Source organism: Notechis scutatus, chromosome 4 (genome assembly GCF_049901735.1).
Source record: "Notechis scutatus isolate UNSWTSFEM ecotype Mainland chromosome 4, rNotScu1.2, whole genome shotgun sequence".
Taxonomy (NCBI): Eukaryota; Metazoa; Chordata; class Lepidosauria; order Squamata; family Elapidae; genus Notechis; species Notechis scutatus.
The window spans coordinates 162,817,286-162,842,778 of record NC_142012.1 but is presented as its reverse complement, the minus strand read 5'-3'; the positions used below and the strand labels follow the sequence as shown (position 1 = coordinate 162,842,778).

Genomic DNA, 25,493 nt, shown 5'->3' with positions numbered 1-25,493 from the left:
TTGTTATTCATCCATGGATGCTTGAAATATTTTCTGTCCTTCATGTGTACCAGGAATCCACACTCTATTTGGCACCTATGTTTTCACTGCTGTTTGCTCATATTTTCAAACCCTTCCCTGGAATCTTAAATTGTAAGAACCCAGGCAAGTTTTAGAAAATGTTCAGATCCTCAAGACAGCTAGTGTTATTTCATAATAATATCAACCAGCCATTTCTATAAAGATCTATTGGTCTAATCCAGAGGTCTCCAAACTTGGCAACTTTAAGACTTGTGGCTGGAGAATTCTAGGAATTGAAGTCCACAAGTCTTAAAGTTGCCAAGTTTGGGGACTCCTGATGTAAACGGTAAAGCCCAGTGTCAGAGTTTCATTCTTTTCCACATCAAGCACGAAGTTCAGAAGCGGTTTCCATGTGGAAACAAAAGGACTTATGTTCTTTTCTTTAATCAAAGTGGTCAATTTTGCCATTTCAGCCAACTCCATCAACTTCTGCAACCATTCGTCCATAGTGGGGAATCAAAGTGTCCTTCATTTTTTTGTCCATTCTTGCTGCTGTCAACATACATAGTAAAGTTCCATTTATTTTCTCTAGTTCTTTTTCCATTAAGCCCAAAAGGAAAAGTTATAGTTTCATTTTTATCTCCATTTTCAAAACATGTTTGTATTAAAATATGAATCATACTCCAAATATTTTTGTGATTTGATCGATGTTAATGCCTCATTTTACTGTAACAGAAAGAATTGGAAGTCAATTCTTTTTTTCTTCTCCCACCCGCTTATTTTTCTTCAGTTTTCTTTCCCTCCCTCACTACCTTTCTATGTCTTTTGTATTTTATAATACTTCCTAACTCAATAAAATGTTAATGGAGAAAAGACAGCAAGTGTTGTATTCCAGGGGTCTCCAACCTGTGAACCATGGCCCATGAGTGGGCCATGAGGCCTTTGCAACTGGGACGTGGAAATGGCCAGAGTGCACATGTGCGCACACACATCCTCGCTTGTGCAAGCAGTGGTGAGTGTGCACGTGCACACTCCATTTGCGTGAGCAGCAGGAGAGGGTGCACACGGTTCACCAAAATGGAACTGCTCGTGCATGTGTATGCCAGCTGCTCGCGCAAACTCCCCACTTCCCCACCCGCTGTTGTGGCCACCAGCGGCCAATGGAGCTGGCGGCAGACTCGGACAATGAGGAGGTTGTGGAGGAACATGGGCCAGTCCTGGAGTCTGGGGGAGGCTCTGACGAGTGCTCTGCGTCGGAGGCAGAGATGGCGCCAGGGCCGTCTGACAGTTATCCGCTACTGTCATGCCCCTGGTGGAGACTGAGGGAGAGGAGGAACAGTCGACAGGGAGTGGAAGTGTGGCTCCGGAGGTTGTGAAGGAGGCTGGGGAAGGGCAGAGGCCGGCTGAGCAGTCAGAGGAGGACCCAGGCCCATCCCCTCTCCATCCTAGGGCACGCAGGGAGGAGAGGATAAGGGAGAGACGTGGTCTATTCGGGAGGAGGGGGCCTTGATCCTCTTCATAGGCTGCAGCTGTGACAACTGAATGAGAGAACGGATATGCGTACAGGCGATCACTGGAAACAAAGCATGGAAATATCTCTAGTTTATGGTTCCTCCGTGAGTTTGGCGTCCTTCCCAGTGGGTGTTCTGTTATCTGCAGACGTCCTCCAGCCCTTATCTTGCCTGGTTTGTGTTGCTTTTTTCCTCCTTCTTGTAACTGTTTGTGTGGGAGTTTTTTGTCTTCCGTCAAGGATATTTGGAGCTTAGAAGCAAAGTGAAGGAACAAAAGGGGCTTCACCGGGTTTTTGTGACTGTGTTTGTTTTGTATCCCACCCTGGGTCATCACAGCTGCCTTCAGAGTCAGAGATCAGTGAGGCAGAAGAACAACTGGAGCCTGTTCCCAGTGTGTGCCTGCACATAGTTGCCAGAAGGGAACAGTTAAGAAACAAGGGTCGATTCGGGAGTAAAGACTCAGGTGGACGGTGAATGGCCCTCCATAGGGAATAAAGAGGAGAGACAGGGGAGTGGTGTTTGCAGGAGACAATTCATTCAATTCATTAGGGTGAAGGTCTGTTCCTGACTTCTTGCCAAGTAATTGCTGCTACAGCATGGCATTTGGAAGCTATCGGCCTGGCAACTCTCCAAGCCTGATAAAGGTTTGTAGTTGTGAAATCTCATGAAAGACTGTTTGCCGGGACTTTGCTGGAGAGGAATTCCCTTCAACCTAAATAAAAGGGGTTTTATTGGGACGAGGAGTCTGCTTCATGATCTTGTGGAGTCTTGGTCTGAACACCGGTCGCCAAGCCAGAAACGTTGGGGAACTTGGTTATATTTGATACTCTTCTGTTTCTTGGCCTGATCATAGTCAGATTTTCACATGTCTATTTTCACATGTCCCCAGAATTGGGAATACAATCTTGGAATGGTCTTCGAAGTCGGATGAACTCTTGATCTTCCTGTCACTAGCCAAGCTGCTTTTTCAAAGGTTCAATATGATAAAAATGGCCCAGAAGGCCCAAATCTCCCATTAAAAAATCCACTAAAAATTCAATTAAGGCGTAAGCTTTAGGACAAGGCACAGGTGCTTTTAACTTGCTAAATTAATCCCAGGTGTGCTGCAGGGCAAGTCAAAAAAGGCACGTAGAAATATGGTAGCTAAAAATGCATTGCTGAAAAGAGAAGTGCACAGGTACTCCTCGACTTACGACTGGTCATTTAGCGACCATTCCAAGGTACAACAGATCCCCCAAAAGATACAGGTCAACTTATGACCAAAAATGAGCCCCAAAATGTATGGTTTTAAGTGAGAAATTTGGGAAGTGAGTTTTGCCCCATTTTACAACTTTTCTTGCCCCAGTTGTTAAGCGAGTCGCTGCAGTGGTTATTAAATTGGTAACAGGGTTGTTAAGTGAATCTAGTTTCCCCATTGACTGTTTCTTGTCAGAAGGTCACCAAAAGGGATCACATGACCCCGTGACACTGCGACTGCCATAAGTGTGAATCAGTTGCCCAGCATCCAAATGTCAGTTACGTGTGACCCTGGGGAATGCTGCAATGGTCGTAAGTGTGGGAAATGGTCCTACGTCACTTTTTTTCATTGCCATTGTAACTTCGAACAGTCACTAAGCGAACTGTTGTAAGATGAGGGCTACCTGTACTTACAATCTAGATGCAAAGTTTTGACAGACACACTGTCAACTAAAAAATACTCCTTTGGTCTTTTTAGTTGCCAGCATAAAGGGCGTGGGGAAAGTAGTGCATTCCTAAAATGCTTCAGATAATTGCTAGGCAGCCGAAGCTGTTGGCACGCAAGATTATTACTGGGGAGCATGATTGATGACTCTTGGCTATGGATGTGTCCCATTGGAGAATATACATCCATAGGGTGTGGGGAAGACCAGGGTCAAGGGTGAAATGAATGATGTGTCGTAGAGTCGGCTGCACCCAGGTAATGCCGATGTGGTCACTCCTAATAAATCTTTTTTTTTTTACTCTGAAAGATGCGGCTAGAGACTTATGATTTGAATGGGGGTGTATTGTCAGAGCCCTCACACACACACACACACACACCCCGCTGCAGTGACATGATCGCATTTTGGGCATTCGGAAAACAGCCATATTTCCTGCTCTCTGCAGTATTCCATGGTCAGGTGACTCTGCCCAGTTGCTGGTGGGCGTGGCTATAGTGGGCGTGGCCTTGTTGGCTTCCTGCACCACGACCGGTGGGGGCATTTTTCACCCTCCCCAGGCTCCGGAGGCTTTCCTCGAGCCTCTGGGAGGGCAAAAACGGCCTCCCCCAGGCTCCGGAGGCCCTCTGGATGCCAGAAATAGGCCCGTTTCTGGCCTTCTGGAGCTCCGGAAAGCCTGTTTTTTTGCCCTCCCTGAGTCTCCGTGCGCACCCTGGACTTACCTGGCATCCAAAACAGGCAGTGTGGAGTGGGGTGGGCGGGGCCAGGCCAGCCAGGGGTGGGATTTGCTGGTTCATCGAACCAGCCATAAAACTAGCTATGGGTTCGCCCAAACCGGCACGAACCCGTAGTAGCCCACCGATGGCTGGAACTAAATTTTTACTTCTAGTTTCCCCCAAAATGCCCATTGCTTAACAATCACTGTGTTTGCTTTATACGACCGCTGCAAAAGAGACTGCAAAATTGGGTGTGGGCGTGTGACGGGCCCGCTGAACAAAAGGTATGGCATATGACTGTAATTCCAGGCTCGATTATGCTCATAAATTAAGGACTAATCCATACTGTGAAAATAGGAAGTACTGTATGCTATTGGGAGCTATGCTATGGGTTGGCTTGAACCAGGGTGAGCCCGTAGTAGCCCGCCCCTGGATAGGGTACCAGGCTTTGATGGAGTGTGCCAGGTAAAAGAAAGCTTCTTTTATGATCCTCACCTTGGTGTGTTCAATTTGAGCAAAAGGCACACCAGGTGGCAAAGCCAGTTGGGCTGGGACATCAATTTCACTCCAATATGCAGGGGTCCTTCACGAATCTGTCTTTTATGATGCCTGTTTCTTCTTGATTCAATACAAGCGTTCAGTTCAGGTATTTCCTTGCTTGTTGGATCTGCTTAAGAAGAAACTTTGCCCCTCTACAGGTTGTACAGAATTGGAGCCAGATCTTCCTTGAATATGTGAATTAATAAAAATCAGTTGACTAGCCTTGGGAGTAAGTAAGATTGTCCTCAAGAGAATATATGCAAAATGCTTTAAATGTTCAAAACACTCTGCAACTATTCCCAAGCAAGCTTCTTTTATGAGCAGGGCCTTATTGTACTTAGACAATATGTCTACCTACTCTCAGACAATTCCTGCTTGCAAAAAAAAAAAAAATCCCTGAGAATAAGTTGAAATAATATAACAGTGATGGTTTTTTTTTTAAAGCATCCAGTGTCAAAGTAAGTTGTGTTCTTCAGCGGCCTACTGTGAGCAACAGGCCACCCTGCATAAAATCCACCGCAAATTTCCTCTTTATGACTTTTCGTCTTCTTTCTCCTAATCACAAGGCCAAAGCCAAGGGGTTTAGTAGAAGCTAGCGCACAAGTTGTTCAACCTTGCAATTTTAAGACTTGTGGACTTCAACTCCCAGAATTCCCCAATCAACATGCCTGGGTTACGGGGTTCCGTAGGAGCTAGAGCAGGGCTGTCAAACTTGCGGGCCTTGGGACAGATGCGTCACGCGCTGGCCACACCTACTCCTGGTTTAGTGAAGGGGAAAAAAGTCGTATACATCATGTGACGACGACGTGATGATGCAAGTTGATGCCTCTGAGCTAGAGCTTGGGTGTTCAACCTTGCAACTTTAAGACCTATGGACTTCAGCTCCCAGAATTCCCTGCCCAACATGCCTGGCCTGGTGAATTCTGGGAGTTGAAATCCACAAGTCTTAAGGTTGGCAAAGTTGGACACCCCTGAGCTAGGAAACCTTCCAACCCCAAGGACGTCCATCAGCCTGCCCAATTCTATACTACTCTACTTGAGGATATGTCCCCTGACTGTCCGAATGACTGGACTCAGAGGAGGACTAATCCAGGAGGGCTACAGCATTTGGAAAACTAAGTCTTCAGAACCAGCAATCTACAAGGTCATCCTTGATGCAGGACCTACAAGCTGCTTGAGGCAACCTAGCCTGTAAATCACTGGAAGCAGAGCTCTCCAAGGTCCTGAAATCATATTTTCCTTGAGGAGAAGACCATGTTTATGATTTTCTCAATTCTCTGGTTGAATTGACCTCAGCCACTTCATCTGATGACTGAATTAATTTATTTCTGGATCTACGCAGAATACCAAACCCTAAATTAACCAATTATGCTGGCTTCCTGCAGCATAATAAAGCAGAAGGGGGAGGAAGGGAATTAAGACTAAGCAAGCTGAGCTACCATTATGAGAAATGAAGTCAGTAGGTCCAGATTGGCCTAAATTAAGCTTGTTGGGCAGAACGCAGCTAATAAGGGAATAATGGAATTTATTGGCCCTCGCTTTCTGCATCAAGCACCTTCCAGCCTTCACAACAACACCGGCTGTGCCCAATTGACTTGTGGACTCACCTTCTCAATCAGATCAATCAATGGCTGAGACCCCAGTTCCTCGATCTTCTGTTCTCTGAGGCAGGATAAGTAATAGCGCTGGGTCTTCCTTTCGGCCTCACTGCTGGAGTTAAAAGTGGCATTTTCTGGAGAGAGAAGCACATGAAGGTCAAGAAAGGGGTGGACAACTGGACAACATGAGTCATTGGCCTGGAGTCCCAAAATGACATTTAGTTTTCACCAGGCCTGCCTCAATATGATATTTCCATGAACTTATTCTTTGAGGAATTTACCTGCCTTGGAGTTTTGCTTGATATGGATCTATCACTTGGAGCCCTGACACGAGAACTACCCAATGAGTTCCAAAGTCTGTATTCGCCTCAGTCTAAATCAGGGGTCAACAACCTGCGGCTCTGGAGCCACATGTGGCTCTTTCATCCCTCTGCTGTGGCTCCCTCTTGCCGGTCGGCTCCACAATTGATATGGCTTTTGGTTAGGACAAATAGAGGAAAAAGGACGCTGCACTAGAAGGAGACTCTATGGTGGGGGGACCACTATAGAGTGTGGTCAGCTCCAGAACTGCATGGGAGTGGGGGCGCTTCCGGTTAGGACCTTTGTAACTCTTTGAGTGTTTAAGGTTGCCGACCCCGGGTCTAAATCTAGCCTTCCACTTCTCACCTTCCAAGGAGAAAACGGTCATGTTGGGCTTCTCCACGATCCTTCCCACAAAACAAGAGATGCTGTGATGACCCGGGGCATGGCACAAAGGCAACACAGTCAAATAAGCAATAACAGTCCCTATATTATCTCCAACTTTGCCCCCAGTGTCCAGGTTACCTTCAGCTGGAGAAAAACTCTCCCAGGAACAGCCTTTAACTGTAGAAAATTCCGTCCAAAACAAGGTACATACAAACTGTCACTAAAAATCCAAACAAAGCAAGCTGAAGCAATTAACTTGACAGGGCAGGAGAAGGAATTTCAGGCTTGAAAGCATGGCAAAACTCACACAGTTGGGAAGACGCCAGGAACACAGATAACCTTGATGATACTAGATCATGTTTGCTCCCAACAGCTTGCTGAGCGCAGCTTCCTCTTTTAAACACTGTGTTCCTAGCTGCAGCTAATAAAGGGAATCAGGGCCCTTTCCTCCCCTGTAAGCCACACAACTCCTGTTGCTCCCTTCTCCGTTCCTCCCTGCGTGCCCTAGGATGAAGAGGCGGTGGGCCTGGGTCCTCCTCCAAATTCCCTCTCCCTCGCTCTACCTCTCCCCTGTTCTGCCCAGCCGGACTTTGCCCTTCCCCAGTTCCTTCCACAGCCAACGGAACCGCACTCCCACTCCCTGTCAGCTGTTTGGCTTCCCCCTCCAAGTCAGATTCTGACAGAGGCATAACAGATGCCTTCAACTCAGGATCCTGCTTTTCTTCCCAATATTCCAGTTCTGAAATGTCAAATATTGGCTTTTGTCTTCAGATTCTCTAGCAGCCCCGGACGCTCAAACTAAAGAATCAGGAAGGGAGAAACCTTCTCCAATGCCCATCTGTAACCGCCCACCTCTTACCCAACAGGTGTTTCATGATGGCCTGGTTCTGGTCCCAAATACTGTTGAAGGTACTCCACTTGGAGCGCCCATCCGGCAGTGGGTTCCGCTTGATCCATCCACCGCAGGCGTACTGGTAAAAATCATCACAGGGCTTGATGTCTGGATCCAGAGCTTCCAAGATCTTACCAGCTACAATGACGCATGCTTCAGTAAGGCAAGTTGTATGCGAGGGATCTGGAAGAGACATGCGGAGATTATGTGGGAGTAGTAACGGATTTCCAGAGGTGGGACTCTCACTGAACCGGTAGTAGCACTGGTTGAATCCCATCCCTGGGCAAAACTCATTTAGCAGACATCTCACTTAGCAATAGGAGTGTTGGGCTCAATGGTGATCATAAGTCGAGGACTAAACGAGTCCTAAAATCAAAGAATGGGAACCACGCCTCGCCTCATACCACTTTAAACAAAGTCTGTCAATACATTTGCAGCTATTAAAATATTTAAAATGCTCAGGGGGAGACCAAACCTTTGTTCACTAAGAAAGTTCTATTTTGAGAATAACTGACCACACTAAACATGTCAGTGTCTTAAGAGATAGGCATAATTTCAAGATGAACAAAGAAACCTCATACAAAACTAACAAAGGAAACCTTAAAGAGACACTGTAAAAAAATTGACTAAGTTTTTTTCCGCTTAATGTACAGTGTATGTATGTATGTATGTATGTATGTATGTATGTATGTATGTATGTATGGCATTCAGCTTTGTTTGGGTATTTTCCCACGTCATTGTAGTTGTTGTTAGGGATATAGCCTAGCAGAATGTGCACAGCAGTCAGGCGAATATGAGAGAAAGCGTTTTTTAGTTTTCACACTCAGTAAAAACGGATACACTGTCTTAGTTGAATAGTTTATTCCATTAAGACAGTGTATCCGTTTTTACTGAGTGTGAAAACTAAAAAACGCTTTCTCTCATATATAAACAAGTAACTAGGGTAAAATGTCCACAAGCTGACAACCGGTGGATAAACTTAGCACTAAAAGAAACACAGACTCTGCGTCTGCCCAGTGATATCCTGTTGCAGAGAACCAGCAAGCTCCATTATTCATTAGTTTATAGGAATTGTCTTCTCTGCCTCTCCGAGGAGATGCAAACCATCCATGGTTAGCATACGCTTCTAAAAATCCAGCCATCGCTCTGGCTTTCTGTAGAGATATGAAAACATTTACAATAAACATTTCGGGGGGGATTTTCATAAGCAGAAAGGCAGACACAGAAGGTGGGGGCAGTGTGTTTTGTATAACAAGGAAGGCCAGCCAATAGCAATAGCCCTAACAAGAGCACTCAGTCTCAACTTATGCAGGCAGTCCTTGACTTACGACCACAATTGAGCCCACAATTTCGGTGTCTAAGTGAGACATTTCTTAAGCAGATTTTCCCTCCAATTTACTACTTTTCCTGCTATGGTTGTTAAAGTGAACCACTGCAGTGGTTAGGTCAGTAACATGTTTGTTAAGTGAATCTGGCTTCCCCGTTGACTTTGTCAACTGTTGTAAGTTGAGGACTAGCTGTATACCCTCCGTAGTGCTTTTAGAGCCTTCTCTAAGCTGTTTATAATGTCAGCCTATTTGCCCCCAACAAGCTGGGTCCTCATTTTACTGGCCTCGGAAGGATGGAAGGCTGAGTCGATCAGCATCGAACTCCTGGCATTGGGCAGAATTAGCCTACAACACGACATTTTAACCACTGAGCCACCAGGAAGGAGAATGAGAAAGGGAATTAAGAGGAAGGAAGGAAGGAAGGAAGGAAGGAAGGAAGGAAGGAAGGAAGGAAGGAAGGAAGGAAGGAAGGAAGGAAGGAAGGAAGGAAGGAAGGAATTAATTGCAATAGCACTTATATACAGCCTCACAGTGCTTTACAGCTCTTTCTAAATGGTTTCCAGAGTCAGCCTCTTGCCCCCAACAATCTGGGTCCTCATTTTACCCACCTCGGAAGGAGGGAAGGCTGAGTCAACCTTGAGCCTGGTGAGATTTGAACTGCCAAATTGCAGTCACCCAGCAGTCAGCAGAAGGAGCCTGCAGTACTGCACTCTAACCACTGCACCACCGCGATTCGAAAGCAGTGTTGACCCCAACAATATGGTCCTCATTTTACCAACCTTGGAAGGATGGAAGGCTGAGTCAACCTTGAGCGGGTCAGGATCGACCTCCTGGCTGTGGACAGAGTCAGCCTGCAATGTAGCATTCTAACCACAGAGCCACCAAGAAGGAGAATGAGAAAGGGAATTGAGAAGAAGGAAGGAAGGAAGGAAAGAATTAAGAGAGGAAGGAAGGAAAGAATTAAGAGAGGAAGGAAGGGATTGCAATAGCACTTATATACCACTTCACAGTGTTTTACAGCCCTCTCTAAGCGGTTTACAGAATCAGCCTATTGCCCCCAGCAATATGGTCCTCATTTTACCGACCTCGGAAGGATGGAAGGCTGAGTCAACCTTGAGCCTGGTCAGGATCGAACTCCTGGCTATGGGCAGAGTCAGCCTGCAATGCTGAATTCTTAACCACTGCACCACACCACCATTAGTAATACAACTGTCTCTCCTTGAGAGCTGGACTGCTTGGAGACAAGTAAAAAAATTTCCCCATCAAGGTATTTCGCCTTCAAGAAACTTTTAAGGAGTTGATGAAACCAAAGTCGGTTCTCAAAGGAGAACTTAAAACTTATTATATTCTGTGCCTCTTTATTACAATCAAATAAAAACACCCAGAGGAGAAGCCTAAGCAGAGAACCTGTAAAATAGGAGAAAGCACACCCCACCCTCTTTTATAAAAAGATGAGAAAAGGATACTGTTTGTAACATTTTATATTTACACAATATAAAAATATTATTCCTACGTATATATATTTTTTTTAATATCCGTATTTTGTATTATGTTGTAAACCAGTGATCCCCAACCTTTTTACGCCGCGCCCGGTACGCATACGGCCGCCATCTTTGATGCTTCGGGAGCCACCATTTTTTTGATGAAAAGTGCTTCCGGTGAGCTTTCTACCGGAAAAGCTCACCGAGCGCTGCGCCGCCATCTTGTTTTGATGAAAAGTGCTTCCGGTGAGCTTTCTACCCGGAAAAGCTCACCGGAAGCACTTTTTCATCAAAAAAAGATGGCGGCGCCCAGCAAACCAGCGGCCTGGTAGGACTTGTTCCACGGACCGGTACCGGTCCGCGGACCGGTGGTTGGGGACCCCTGTTGTAAACTGCTCACAGTCGCCTAAGAAGGCAGGATGAGGAAGCATATAAATTTAATACATAAATAAATCTGAATCTAACGCATTTATTATTACTATCAGGAGCAAACGGAGGGGCTATTACGTGCATTCCCTCTACTTCAGTGGTCGTAAGAATGAAAAACGGTTGTGAGTTTTTTTCAGTCCTGTTGTCACTTGGTCTCTAAGTGGATGGTTGTAAGTCGAGGACCACCTGCACAACCATAAGCCACAGCTGAGATGGAAAGAAAGAGGGATTCTTTGAAGAAGGATCTAAGACAGGGGTCTTCAAACTTGACAGCTTTAAGATTGGTGGACTTCAACTCCCAGAATTCCTCCTCCAGTCATGTTAGCTCAGGAATTCTGGGAGTTTGAAGTCCACAAGTCTTAAAGCTGTCAAGTTTTTAAGACCCCTGTCTTAGATTCTTCTTCAAAGAATCCCTCTTTCTTTCCATCTCAGCTGTGGCTTATGGTTGTGCAGGTGATCCTCGACTTACAACCATCTAAGATGCTTAGATCAAAGGTCTTCAAACTTGACAGCTTTAAGACTGGTGGACTTCAACTCCCAGAATTCCTCCTCCAGTCACGTTAGCTCAGGAATTCTGGGAGTTTGAAGTCCACAAGTCTTCAATTTGTCAAGTTTGAAGACCCTTGCACTAAAGCATCTTAGATTAGATTAGATCCGATCTAAGCATAGTTCACAAAATTGTCTGCTATGGCATCTTGTCTGTCAACGACTTCTTCAGCTTCAACCACAATAATACACACAGGCAAACAAGCGATACAAAATCAAGGTAAACAGCTCCAAACTCAATTGCAGAAAATACGACTTCAGCCACAGAGTGGTTAACACCTGGAACACCCTACCCGACTCCGTGGTTACAGCCTCAACCCCTCACAGCTTCAACCTCAAAACTGTCTACCGTGGACCTCACCCCATTCCTAAGAGGTCCTTAAAGGGGGTGTGCATAAGCGCACCAGCGTGCCTACCGTCCCTGTCCTACTGTCCCCATTTGTCTGTCTTTACTTCCTTTGTTCCTGTTTATGTTCATACCTATACTTATTATCTTGTACATGTTTGACAAACAAACAAATAATCAAATAAAGCAAATAAATTAAATAAATTAAATAAATTAGAAGAGAGGGCGCAACAGAAGCTTCCAGGGAGAATCAACATGTGAATGAACAATTTCTGAAGCCACAGCTTCTCTCCTAAACACCCCACCCTCCCACTCCTGGTAAGGGTTAGAATATGTGAGAGCAAATGGGATGTTTGTGTGTCCCTGTCTGTGTGTCTGTGTGTGCCTTTGGGTGAAAGAGCTGAAGCAAAACCTGGCTATGTTATGCTCAATGCAGCCAGGGGGCTAACAAAGAACTCTTTGTGTGGCTTCTTGTCACACAAGTGTGGGTTACTCACTCATCTTTTGAAGGTTGGGAGGCTATTATCTCAGTGAAAGCGGTGTGAGTGTGTCCCGCACGCTGGTTCCCAGCCAGCTAAAGAGTGCCTGTCGAAAGCTGTCCCTCAGCCCTGAAGCACAGCAGGAGGAGAGCGGGTAGAGACAGTTACGGGAGGTCTCGTTGGGGGTCCCCAAGGAGACAGATCCATCATGAGCCGTGGTAGCACAGTGGTTAGAGTGCAGTAGTGCAGGCTGCTTCCGCTGCCTGCCGGCTGCCTGCAATTTGGCTGTTCGAATCTTCCCAGGCTCAAGGTTGACTCAGCCTCCCATCCTTCTGAGGTCCGTAAAATGAGGACCAGGATTATTGGGGGGCAAATAGGCTGACTCTGTAAACCGCTTAGAGAGGGCTGTCAAGCACGGTGAAGCGGTATATAAGTCTAAGTGTTTTTGCTCTTGCTATAAGGCAGCTATCCCGTTTGCGTCGTTTTGCTTTTCCTTTGCGTCGGGCACTGAAATGCTCCCTTGCTACATTGCAAAGCTTTGTGTGACATGCTCGCTAACAACACAACCAGCCAAGACCTGATAGAAAAAGGAGAGTACTGACTTACAAAGAGTTCATTTAGTGAGTTTTCTCAATCCCAACAGCTCTGGAAAAAGTGCCGTGACTTTGCACTTATTGTTCTGACCCAAGCTTAGCAGAAACAAGCAAGACCCCTTGTCCTGAAAACCCTCTCTTTATTTAGTTACTGTGAATTCATGGCATTCACACACACGGAAAAGTCATCCCAGGGTTAATTGAAAGAACAGACCTTATCAGTCCTTGGATAGGATTGGGCTCCTACAACCACCACTTCCCTTTTGCTTCTATTTACTTCCTAGGGCGGGGCCATTCAGCGTCCGTGTGTGCCTTTCCTTCCAAGTTGGCTCCTGTTCCGTAATTGTTCTGTTCTCCTGACAGCTCTGCACACACGCACATCCGGAACAGGCTCCAGCCGTTCCTCCTCCCCACTTATCGCCGACTCTGTAGGCAGCTGGGAAGAGTCGGAGGGCCACAGCCCCATCTCTGCCTACGATGCAGAGCCCTCATCAGAACCTTCCCCAGACTCCCAAGATCCTCCCCAACCTCCTCACCCTCTCAGCCTGCCTACTGATGAGCGAAGTCAAGGGGGAAGCTAGATTCACTTAACAATCGTGTTTACTAACAACCGCAGAGATTCACTTCGCAACCGTTGCAATGGAGCAAAACTGGCTTAACCAACATCTTGTTTAGCAACAGAAATGTGGGGCCCGATTGTGGTCATACATCGAGGACTACCTCCTCCGTGTATTACCACAACTGAGCCCCAAATTTCATCTGCTAAGAGAGAGGAGATAAGTGAATTTTGCCCCATTTTTACGACCTTTCCTGTCACCATTCTTAAGCAGATCCCTGAGGATGTTATGTGAGTAACAGATAACAGATAATCAGTGTTGGAAGGGACCTTGTAGGTCATCTAGTCCAACCCCTACCCAAGCAGGAGACCCTACACCGTTTCTGACAGATGGGAGTCCAGTCTCTTCTTGAAAATCTCAAGTGATGAAGCTCCCACAACTTCCGAAGGCAAAAAACTGTTCTGTTGGTTGATTGTTCTTCCTGTCAGAAAGTTTCTCCTTATTTCCAAGTTAAATATCTCCTTGTTCAGTTTCCATCCATTGTTCCTTGCCTGGCCTTCAGGTGCCTTGGAAAATAGCTTGACCCCTTCCTCTCTGTGGCAGCCCCTCAAATATTGGAAGACTGCTATCCTGTCTCCCCTGGTCCTTCTCTTCACTAGACTAGCCAAGCCCAGTTCCTGCAACCGTTCTTCATATGTTTTAGTCTCCAGTCCCCTAATCATCCTGGTTGCTCTTCTCTGCACTTTTTCTAGAGTCTCAACATCTTTTTATATTGTGGTGACCAAAAATGGATAAAGTACTCTAGGCGTGCAGTACTCTGCATCCATTTATAGAGGATTTATAGAGTGATATTAGCATCTCCCTTGATCTGGATTGTATCCCCTCTGTTAATGCAATTTAGGGTTCCATTAGCTTTTTTGGCTGCTGCTGCACACTGTTGGCTCCTATTTAGCTGGTTGTCCACTAAGATTCCACAATCCCTCTCACAGTTACTGCTATTGAGCCTGGTTTCACCCAGTCTATATGTGTACTTTTGGTTTTTCTTGCCTAAGTGCAGGACTTTACTTTTCTCTAAGTTGAATTTCATTTTGTTAGACACAGCCCAGTGTTCGAGTCTGTCAAGTTCCATCTGGATCTTGAGCCTATCTTCTTGGGTGTTAGCTATTCCTGCCAGCTTAGTATCATCTAACATGGCTATTATGTGAATCTGGTTTCCTCCTTGACTTTGCTTGCCAGAAGGTCACAAAAGAGGAACACATGACCCCGGGACGCTGCAAGCCATCATAAATATGAATCAGTTGCCCCGCATCTGAATTTTTTTTTTCCATGTGACCACTGGCATGCTGCAATTGTCGCAAGTGTGAAAAATGGTTGTAAGTCCCTTTTTCTGGTGCCGTTGTACCTTTAAATGGTCACTAAATGAACACTGGTAAGTCGAGGGCTACCTGTGCAAGGGAGAATAAGGTCCACAGCAGAGGTGGTATTCAGCAGGTTCTGACCAGTTCTGGAGGACCGGAAATTTTGAGTAGTTCAGAGAACCAGTAAATCCCACCTCTGACTGGCCCCGCCCCCATCTATTCTCCGCCTCCCATTGAGTCCCAGCTGATCAGCTGTTTTGTTCTTTTGTTGCCCTGCACAGGAGAACGGAGCTGGAAAGCAGGTTAGCAGGGTGGGGAAGGAGTGGGGATTTTGCAGTATCCTTCCCCTACCTGTTCTGACCCAAACCTTGTTCCAAGGAAACAAACACGAAACGGAGGTAACAGCAAAACCTTTGAATGATTCTTTACAAATTCTGTTCCTTCACGGTTAAAAGGCTGTTTCAAACTAATTTGTCTCTGATAAGAACAAGCCTTGCCAAGGTTGTGCAAGGCTGCCAAGAACACTAGATAAAGTTGCCAATGAATAGTTCAAACACAAAGAGTCTCCAAATACAAACCAAGATATCCCAAACATCCACAAGGCTTGAGTGCAGAAACGTCTTTGCTTCCTGCAAAGAACTCCAGTTTCTCAGTCTGGCTTTTATCTCTTAAGGGAGGGGCCATTACCTTGTAGCTTTACTCCCGAGTTGCCCATGCTGCTGCAGTTGCTCTTTCCTTTGAACAGCCCTGCACACACGCGCACTGGGCACAGGCTCCTCGGGGACCTCTTCATCACTGCTGCCAGCCTCCACAACCTCCGAAGGCAGCATTCCACTCCCTGATGATCCTGGCCCCATCCCTGCATCACACGCAGGCCCCTCACCTGAGTCCTCGCTCTCCAAGACCTCAGCCGTCCGCACCTGCTGCCAGTGAATCACAACACTACCAAGCCTACCAAGCCACGCCCTGCCCAACAAGCCACACCCACAGAACCATTAGTAAAAAAATTTGAATCCCACCACTGGTCCGTGGTCAAACTTCTTGACCTACCTACCTTTACTGTACTGGATGGCCATGGCTATGATTGTACTGAGAAGCAGGACTGCCACAAAGAGGGAAATCACCCAGAAGACCAACTTCAGGTGGATTTGGGAGCTAAGGCGACTCAGCAGGAGTCCATCACCTTTTTGGAAGCCCACCTTGAAGAAGAGACAAAGAATCAAAGAGGAAACAGAAAAGAACCGGGAGATGGAATATATTAAAGTACCAGTCTATTAACATACTTTGGTTTTTTCCCCCTCAACCTTGCCAACTTTAAGATGGGTGGAGTTCAGCTCCCAGAATTCCCCAGCCAGCTTTGTCATAAGTGTGAAAAATGGTCATAAGTCGCTTTTTTCAGTGTCATTGTCATGCCCTTGTTAGAGTCTGATTCTGAGAGGGAGATTGAGCAGCTGACAGGGAGTTGGAGTGTGGCTCCGGTGGCTGTGGAAGAAACGGGGGAAGGGCACAATCCGGCTGGGCATTCAGAGGAAGACCCAGGCCCACCCCCCTCTTCATCCTAGGGCACGCAGGGAGGAATGGAGAAGGGAGCAATATGGCTTACGGGAGAGAAAAAGGCCCTGATCCCTTTCATTAGTTGCAGCTGGGAGAACAGGATATAAATGGGGCGTTTGCACACAGCACCTTGCTGGAAGCAAAGCGTGCATTATCTTTGTTGAGACTTATCTGCAATTTATTATCCTGGCCTGTCGTGTTAATTACTTCAGCATGGTTTGTGTTGGTTTTTTAATTTCTACTTTATCTGTACTTTGGGTTCAGACTGCATGAGTTTGATCTCCAGCCGAGAATAACTGGACATTGGGGGCCAAGTTGGAGGTATTAAAGGGGCTTTACCTATTTTTGTGACTTTGTTGCTCTTGTGCCACACCCCAGGTCATCACAGCTGTAGTAACTTCCAACAGTCACTAAATGACGTGTTGTAAGTCAAGGACTACCTGTATGTCTCTGCACTAAAATCAAGAACTCCTTCTGGTCCTTAGTAAAATTCTAGATTGCGTTTTTAAAGTTCAAGCAATTTGTCCTATTGCCTTTCAATGGCTAACCGCAAACCCCGTGGCTTAAAGGGCAACTTTGAATCATGTCCCACTGAATGTCAAGCATCCAGAAAGTATCCATGATATCAATCACTCCGAGATGTTATCTCTCCAATTGATTTATTAGGAACAGATCTGGCATGTCAAAAGCAATTTCCCAAGTGAACGTTTTTTCGCTCGTTACACAGAACCCACCTTCTCTCCTCCTTTCTCTCCTCCCACTTCTACACTTCATAAACCATGAGAACCAATTAGCTGCAACTGGAAATTCTTAATACAACACACAGAATAACCTTGAACTTTTCAACTCCTCTAACTCTCTCTAAAAAAAATGTGGCAGCTGAATTTCAAAGCTGACACTGAACACAGCTGCATCCGAAATGAATCTTCTGCCACCGGTAATCGAGAATTACGTCTTGCCCATAAAAGCAATTCTTGCTGGTCTCCCCAAATAGGAAGAAAGTCAGAGTTATAAATCATGAGTGCAATTTGGGGGACTTCATCGAAGGATTGGGGCAAAGCTCGTATGCTTTACGCGAGCTTTTTCTTTTGAAGCCGGCTGCTCTGAACTCTCTTTCTTCCCAACTTCCATTCACGCTTTGCTAACTTCAATGCTGCAATGATGTAGGCAGCCCAGACAGTGCTGGGCTTATTAGTTTAATACAAATAATTGTGTTGCCAAGCAGCATCAGGCGCATGTCATCCCTGAAGCTGATCTGCCATTTTTGACAGCTTCAGTGTTGCCACCCTGAAGCGGAGGGATAGGGAGGTGGGGATTTAAGATAGCTGGGATTTTTGTAGCCAAAACAAAATACTGTATTTTGCGGGGGGGAGTATAAGACACTCTGAAGTATAAGACACCCCTAGCTTTTGGGGAGGAAAACAAGAAAAAAACCCTGGCTCCCAGCAATTTGCCTCCTTGCACCAAAAAGCAAACAGCCTGTTTCAGCTTCAGCACAGCCTGATTTAGCACAAGCAGCTAATTGTCGGCTGGATCGGTCTCCCGATAATTAGCTGTTTCAGGCTGCAGGGATTGCCATTGCCTATTACCACCTCCATGTGCCCCGTTTTCGGCCTCGGCATCCCGTTTTCAGCCTCCGTGGGCTCCATTTTCCACCCAGGGATCAGAACAGGCAGAAAATGGGGTGTGCAGAGGCCAAAAATGGGATGCGGAGGCCGAAAATGAAGTGCACGGAGGCGGCAGTACCAATGGCAATCTCTGCAGCCTGAAACAGCTGATCATTGGGAGGCCAATCCAGCCGACAATCGGCTGCTTGTGCTAATCAGGCTGTGCTGAAGCTGAAACAGGCTGTTTGCTGTTTGCTGCAAGGAGGCAAATGGCTGGGAGGCAGAGGCCAGCGGGTGGGGGCCGGCGGGTGGGTGGGGCTTCGGCAACATTCACTGTATAAGAGGCACAGACATTTCCCCCCAATTTTGGGGGTGGAAAAAGTGTGTCTTATACTCTGAATAATATGGTACTTTCTCTTGGGAACCAAGGACATTCTCACACCTGGTCAGAGAGAGGCGGAGTTATGTCACCAGGCAACCAGACAGCGCCGTGATTGGACCATGTGACTGATTGTGTTGAGAATATGACAAACTTTTATTTTTAATTACGGGAAACCCACAAGAACCCCCAGAGTTGGTTTTCACCAGATCTGTGCCTCAGAGCTTTGCTTGCTATAGGTCTATTACTTGGAACCCTGACATTCTGGGTGTGTAAAGATCACATGGCAGCCTCTCAGGCTGGAGTCAAATCCGTGAAAGTACACAAATGGTCCTCAGCTTATGACCCCTCCCCGGGAGCACAAGATTTCCATTGCTAAGCAAGATGGTGGTAAAGTGAACTGTGCCCCCTTCTGCAACCTCTTTTACATGGTCGTTAAGTGAATTGCCACACTTGTTAAATGAATTGTGCTGTCAGGGCTCCGGCATCCACCCCCATTTAAATCATCAATCTCCAGCCACATCTCTCAGAGTTTAAAAAAGATTTATTAGGAATGAACATGCTGGTGCTACCTGGGTATAGCTGACTCTGAGACACACCATTCATTTCACCCTTGACTCTGGTCTTCCTTCCACCCCTGGATGTATATTCTCCAATGGGACACATCCATAGCCAAGAGTCATCAATCATGCTCTCCAATCATAATCTTGCACGCCAACAGCTTCGGCTGCCTAGCAATTATCTGAAGCATTTAAGGAATGCACTACTTTCCCCACTCCCTTTCTGCTGGCAACTAAAAAGACCAGATAAAACTTTTTGAGTTGACACATGCGGTCAATGGCTCCAAATTGACTTTGCTGGTTGGGAAGCAGCTGGGGAAGTCACAAATGGGGAAAAGTAGTTGTAAGTCGTTTTTTTCGGGTGCCGACGTAACCTCAAACGGTCGCTAAATGATTAGGCGTACCTTACATCAATTGCCCTACCTCTATGCTGTCTGGAGATGCGTTGTTCCCGTCCCCTGTGGCATCCAGCACTTCATCTTCTTGAAACATGGCTCGCTTATACTCCGTCATCTGAAGAGAGAGGGGGGAGAAATAATGTGAAAAACAACCTTGGGGTTGGAAGACACGAGAGAAAATGACAGGCAAAGAAAAAGAACTGGGGGGAAAAATCACGAAATATCACAATCTGGCTGTCGAAACTACACGGTTATGGATGAAACATGTAAGAGCCAAAAACTTTGAATACAACATCAATTTGGAAGATTGGGAAAACCCATGGACAATAAATTATCAATTAACTTTATCAGCAACTTACAAGGAGAATCTGTACAAAATGTTTTTATCGTTGGCATTTACCGCCAGCGAGACTTGCAAAAATGTTTCCCAACAATTCAACGAGCTGTTGGAAGTGTGGCTATAAGCAGGGAAGCTACCATCCTATGTGGTGGACCTGCCCAAAAGCAAAAAAAAAAAATATTGGAGGAAAATTAAAAATTGGTTGGAAGAAATCACAAAAGTTGAAATTGATTTGAAACTAGAGATATTTTTTATTAGGAATCCTAAAACAGAAAATTAGTTAAAAAAAAAACTATTATACATAATACTCCATATATTAACAGCAGCAAGGCTCGCCTTTGCCCAAAATTGGAAATGCGAAAACACACACACCCTGAATTTATGATCATAAAGAAAACCTTGGAATGTGCAGAAATGGACAGGTTATCAATGGAATTCAGAAACGAAGAGGAGTCAGAATACTATGAAATTTGGAACTTATGGTACAGTTGGCTGGAAGGTAGGCAAGAAAGGAATAAAAAGTCAAATAAAACGGTATGATGGAAATTCATAAAATTATATGTACATTTATTTGTGATAAATAATTAGAATGAAATTTAGTATGATATTTAAATAAGTGAATGAATATTTGATACAATGAGAGATTTGTCAATTAGAGTATTGACAATACTCTATTACTCAACACTGTATTAGCTCGTGTTGCAATAAATGGAATGTTTTGATTTTATTGTATGTATATAAATTTATTTAATTAGGTCTTTTAAAAAAATTTTTTAAAAAGAAACATGTAACAGTGATACCCATTGTCATTGGGGCACTTGGTCCCATGTCCAAGAATTTTACAAAACACATCAAGAAATTGCAGCTTACTGCAAATAACACCGTGGGACTGCAAAATACTGCCCTACTCGGAACATCGTACATCTTAAGAAGATACTTGGTTGATGCTTAGGACGCTGGCAGCAACCCGTATCAACCATCAGCACCAGTCAATGGTATTGGTGATACATTTTTGAATGTTCAGTTGACTGAGCTTCATGTTTAATGAATAAAAGAGATTATAATAATAGCAATATATCAAGCCACAACATCTGCCTATCACGAGTCCTTGGGAAGGACTCGATACAGGTAGCCCTCAACTTAAAATAGTTCATTTAGTCACCGTTCGAAGTTACAACGGCACTAAAAAAAAGTGACTTATGACCATTTTCACCCTTACGACCGTTGCAGAGTTTCCACGGTCATGTGATCAAAAGACAGGTGCCTGTCCACTGACTCATCTTTATGACGATTGAAATGAGAAAATACCAATGCAGGAGGAAGTTATTAAGAAAATAATGGAATGTGCTGAAATGAGTAAATTGACATTTGAAATTAGAGAAGAAGAAGAAGATAAAGCAATTTTATAAGATATGGGATTTATTTTATCAATGGTTAGACAAAAAATATGGAAATGAAATATGTCAGAGAATTTTATAATACAAGGATAATAGAATGATACAGAACATAATATAAAAATGTACTACCATTGGATGGACTTAGGATGAGGTAATGAATTGTTATAATATAAATTAACTTAAAATTTTGAATATCTCATATAAAATGATGGAATAATAGTTTAGTCAAATAAATGATTAACAATGATAACAATGTATATATACTGTATATATATTAAATTGATAATGTGAGAACTTATACAAACTGTAAGTGACTACGGAGAGGATGCACAAAAGATTTGTAACCAACCGACACACTGTATGTATGTAACTGGAAAATGGTTTTATGTTTTGTTTGTGTATGTTTGTTTAAAAATAAAAAATTCTTTTAAAAAAAAATATTTATGATGGTTGCAGCTTCCTGGGGTCATGTGATCCCCTTTTGCGACCTTCTGACAAGTAAATCGATGGGGAAACCAGATTGACTTAACTACCTCATTGTTAATTTAACAACTGCAGCAATTCACTTAACCACTGTGGCAAGGAAGGTCATAACACGGGGCAAAACTCACTTAAGAAATGTCTCACTTAGCAACGGAAATTTCAGGCTCGATTGTGGTCTTAAGTTGAGGACTACCTGTAAGTGGATAAAAATGCCAAATCCAGTCTATGTTCTGAGCAAGGCTTCCTGAGACACTAACACACATTAGTCCCAAAAACCTTTTGTTTTATTTTGATGGCTGTGAATTACAGTTCATTCCCAGCCCGTAATGAGTTTCAAACAGTTTGTAAATAGTCCCATGGAAGTCTGCCAGAGTCCTTCGAGATAAATCTGATAAATACACACCTTTATCTTCCTGGAAATGCTGCCAATGACTAAATTTCCAATTAGTTATACAAGGCCACAAATTCCACACAGAGCTTCAGGTTTCAAACCGACCAGTACGAACAAAGTTGCTTCCTGCAAAGATTCCTGTCCCTTTGCTCCTCCTTTATGTCTTATGGGAGGGCCAATCACCTCCAAGCCTTACTTTTGTCTTAACTGTTCTTGCCTTCTGGAAGCTCTGTGCACATGCGCACTAGGAACAGGCTCCCCTTGTTCCTCTGCCTCGCTGCTGTCGGATTCTGGAGGCTCTGGAGTCAGCACATAACTCCCAGATGGCCCTGCCCCTATCTCCGAGTCCACCCCAGATTCCTGGACTGGCCTATGTTCCTCCACACTGTCCAACTCTGCTGCCGTCTCCGCAGGCTGCCAACAGACCACAACAACCTAAGAATCTGGCTGGCTGTGAGACCAATCTTAATAGTAATAAATTCCTGAAACTGTTTGCTCTTTCAAGGGACAATTGAGAGAAAGAGACAACATTTTTCTACGGTGCGAAGAATCATCGCGTTTCATCCAACAATAATTCTGCGCAGCTTTTCCAGACATGAGAATACAGAGAGGGGGGAAGGAAAATGCAGAGTTCCAACTTCTGCCTAATCTCATTTTTAAAACAGAGATGCTATTTTAAGACTGGCGATTCGAATTCCTCCAAGGGGAAGAAGGAAAGAGAAGAACAGGACAGCCAAGCAGCAAGACAGATAAGACTCCATTTGATGAATGGGCCCCTGGGAGGTTTGAAAGAAACAGCTTCGGGATCGATCAACCTGGAGAAAAATCTATGTGGTTGCTAGGAGTCAAAGGCAATTTCATGGCACATCATGAATTTGAAAAAAAATTCTATGGAAGAGATAGTTGGGACACAGGGTCCTCCGTTTCTTGTCGTGTGTGTGGCCAAACTGATATTATGAGAAATAATAATAATAATAATGATATAAAAAACAGAACTGTAGCATGAATATTATTATTATTATTATTATTATTATTATTATTATTATTATTATTATTATTCATGCTACAGTTCTGTTTTCTTTCTGGAACATGCATGCACTTTAAAAAACAACAACCCAGAGTCCTCTAATGTGGGAAAAGTTGCGACTTGTAGTCCTCACAATCATTTGTTTAGCAACCATTCAAAGTTACAATGGGAGGGAGGGAAGGAGGGAAGAAGGAAGGAAGGAAGAAGAGGGAGGGAGATGGGAATGAGGAGGAGGGAGGGAGGAAGAAGGAAAAAAAGAAGGCGATGGGAATGAGAAGAAGGGAGGGTGGGAGGAAGGAAGGAAGAAGGAAGAAGGAAGATGATGGGAATGAGAAGGAGGGAGGGAGAGGAGAGGGAGGAAAGGAGGGAGGAAAGAGGAAGGAAGGAGTTGGGAATGAGAAGGAGGGAAGGAGGGAGGGAGAGGGGGAGGGAAGGAGGAAAGAAGGAAGGAAGGAGTTGGGAATGAGAAGGAGGGAGGGGAGGAGAGAGGGAGGGAAGGAGGAAGGAGAAGGAAGGAAGGAAGGAAAGAAGGGAAGGAAGGAAGGAAGATTTCAGGAAGCCTGCTTGAAAGAAGAATAGGCAAATGTGGAACTCATTTTGAGTGTCATTGGCATTCATTTACTGTATGTAAGTCAATCAATTTCCTATAGGAAGGAGGTACGGACAAAAAAGGCACTTATTCTTTTTTTTATGAAGATGAGCAACGGAATAACTCCCACCTTTCTCTAAGTTCCTTGGTCCTTCCAATTTCCCTCTCCGCCGTCCCTCCCTCCAATTTTTAATTCTTTTAATATAGTGAAAGTCCCAGAAGTCGTCGTCCCCCCACCGCCCTTTAAAATCAGAAAGCACGGGATGTCTAAATGATCTGGTGTTTTACTATTCTTTCAACCTCTGGCCTGGCGATTCTCCCTTCCTTAGTGCAGTGCCTATATTTAGACAGGATTACGTCGTCCGATTCTTTGCCTCTGATCTGCCCAAGCCGGTTTGTCAGACCGAAATCATCCAGGATAGATTCAGTGTGTCCCTTGGTTTATTAATTCTAATGGATGGGGATCATTTCCAGGGAGCTTCACTGAACAGAGAAAGCGAAGAGGATTTGGGACAGCCAGATCCTCTTAAGGCAGGCCACCCTTAATACAGGTTGTCTCTACTTGGCTAAACCTGAGAGCTTCAGAAAGATATAAAGAGCTTTACCGACAGACCCTTCAGGAAAAGAAGTGAAAATGTACCATGCTGACCTCAGGAATCAAAACCTGCAGTTACTCCAAACAACCCAAAATCTGCATTGCTCCAAACAACTCAAATGTACAGTGAGCGCAGCCTTAGGTCTGAAGAACAAGAGAGGAAGTCAGAATAACAGAGTTGGAAGGGACCTTGGAGATCTTCTAGTCCAACCCCTCGCTCCAGTAGGAGACCCTACACCAGAGGTGGTGGTATTCAGCAGATTCAGACCCGTTCTGGAGAACCGGAAGCAGACATCTTGAGTAGTTCGGAGAACCGCCAAATCCCACCTCTGACTGGCCCCGCCCTCATCTATTCTCTGCCTCCCATTGAGTCCCAGCTGATTGGCTGGGTCTTTTTTGGTTGCCCTGCACAGGAGAACGGAGCTGGAAAGCAGGTTAGTGGGATGAGGAGGGAATGGAGATTTTGCAGTGTCCTTTCCCTGCCACACCCACTAAGCCTTGCCCACAGAACCAGTAGTAAAAAAAATTTGAATCCCACCACTACCCTATACCATTCCAGACAAATGGCTTCTCCAGTCTCTTCTTAAAAGTCTACAGTGATGGCGCATTTACAACTTCTGGAGGCAAGTTGCTCCACTGGTTAATTGTTTTAACTGACAGGAAATTTCTCCTTAATTCTAGGTTGGTTCTCTCCTTGATTAGTTTCCACCCATTGCTTCTTGTCCTGCCTTCAAGTGCTTTGGAGAATAGCTGGACTCCCTCTTCCTTGTGGCAGCCCCTCAAATATTGGAAGACTGCTATCCTGTCACCCACTAGTCCTTTTCACTAGAATATCCAATTCCTGCAACCGTTTTTCATATGTTTTAGCCTCCAGTCCTCTCGTCATCTTTGCTGGCTCTTCTCTGCACTCTTTCCAGAGCCTCAACATCTTTTTTTTTACATTGTGGCGACCAAATCTGGATGAAGAGCTTGACCCCTCCCTCCTCTCTGTGGCAGCCCTTCAAATATTGGAAGACTGCTATCCTGTCACCCCTGGTCCTTCTTTTCATTAGAATAGACACAAAGTTCAAAGTTCAAAGCAGTGGTGGGATTCAAATGTTTTTAACAAATGGTTCTGTGGGTGTGGCTTGGTGGGCGTGGCAGGGGAAGGGTACTGTAAAATCTCTAGTCAGAGGTGGGATTTGCCAGTTCTCCGAACTACTCAAAATTTCCGCTACCGGTTCTCCAGAACTGGTCAGAACCTGCTGAATACCCACCTCTGGTTCAAACCTTTATTGTCAATGTACGACATGTGTCCAATGAAATTGAATGAGCCTCCCTTGGTGCAGCCCACCCAAGAAGAACACAGTATACATCTCAATCAATCAATCAATCAATCAATCAAAAAGAAATCCCTAACCCCAGTTCCTGCAACCGTTTGTCATATGTTTTAGCCC

The 25,493-nt window shown here is 44.9% G+C and overlaps 1 protein-coding gene across 4 annotated transcripts in view; it reads right to left on the bottom strand.

Moving 5' to 3' along the window:
- The window catches only part of ECE2 (endothelin converting enzyme 2), an 87,444-nt gene that overhangs the window by 42,576 nt on the left and 19,375 nt on the right, over positions 1 to 25,493 (bottom strand). For all 4 annotated transcript variants that reach the window (XR_015749537.1, XM_087965496.1, XM_087965498.1 and 1 more), the window contains exons 2-5: positions 19,261 to 19,350; positions 15,792 to 15,936; positions 7,588 to 7,803; positions 6,051 to 6,175 (exon numbers count right to left, since the gene is read on the bottom strand). Coding sequence is in view for 3 of the 4 variants with exons in the window: in XM_087965496.1 (XP_087821622.1) it covers positions 6,051 to 6,175; positions 7,588 to 7,803; positions 15,792 to 15,936; positions 19,261 to 19,350 (576 nt within the window). In the remaining variant the exon portion in view is untranslated. The remainder of the gene's footprint in view (positions 1 to 6,050; positions 6,176 to 7,587; positions 7,804 to 15,791; positions 15,937 to 19,260; positions 19,351 to 25,493) is intronic.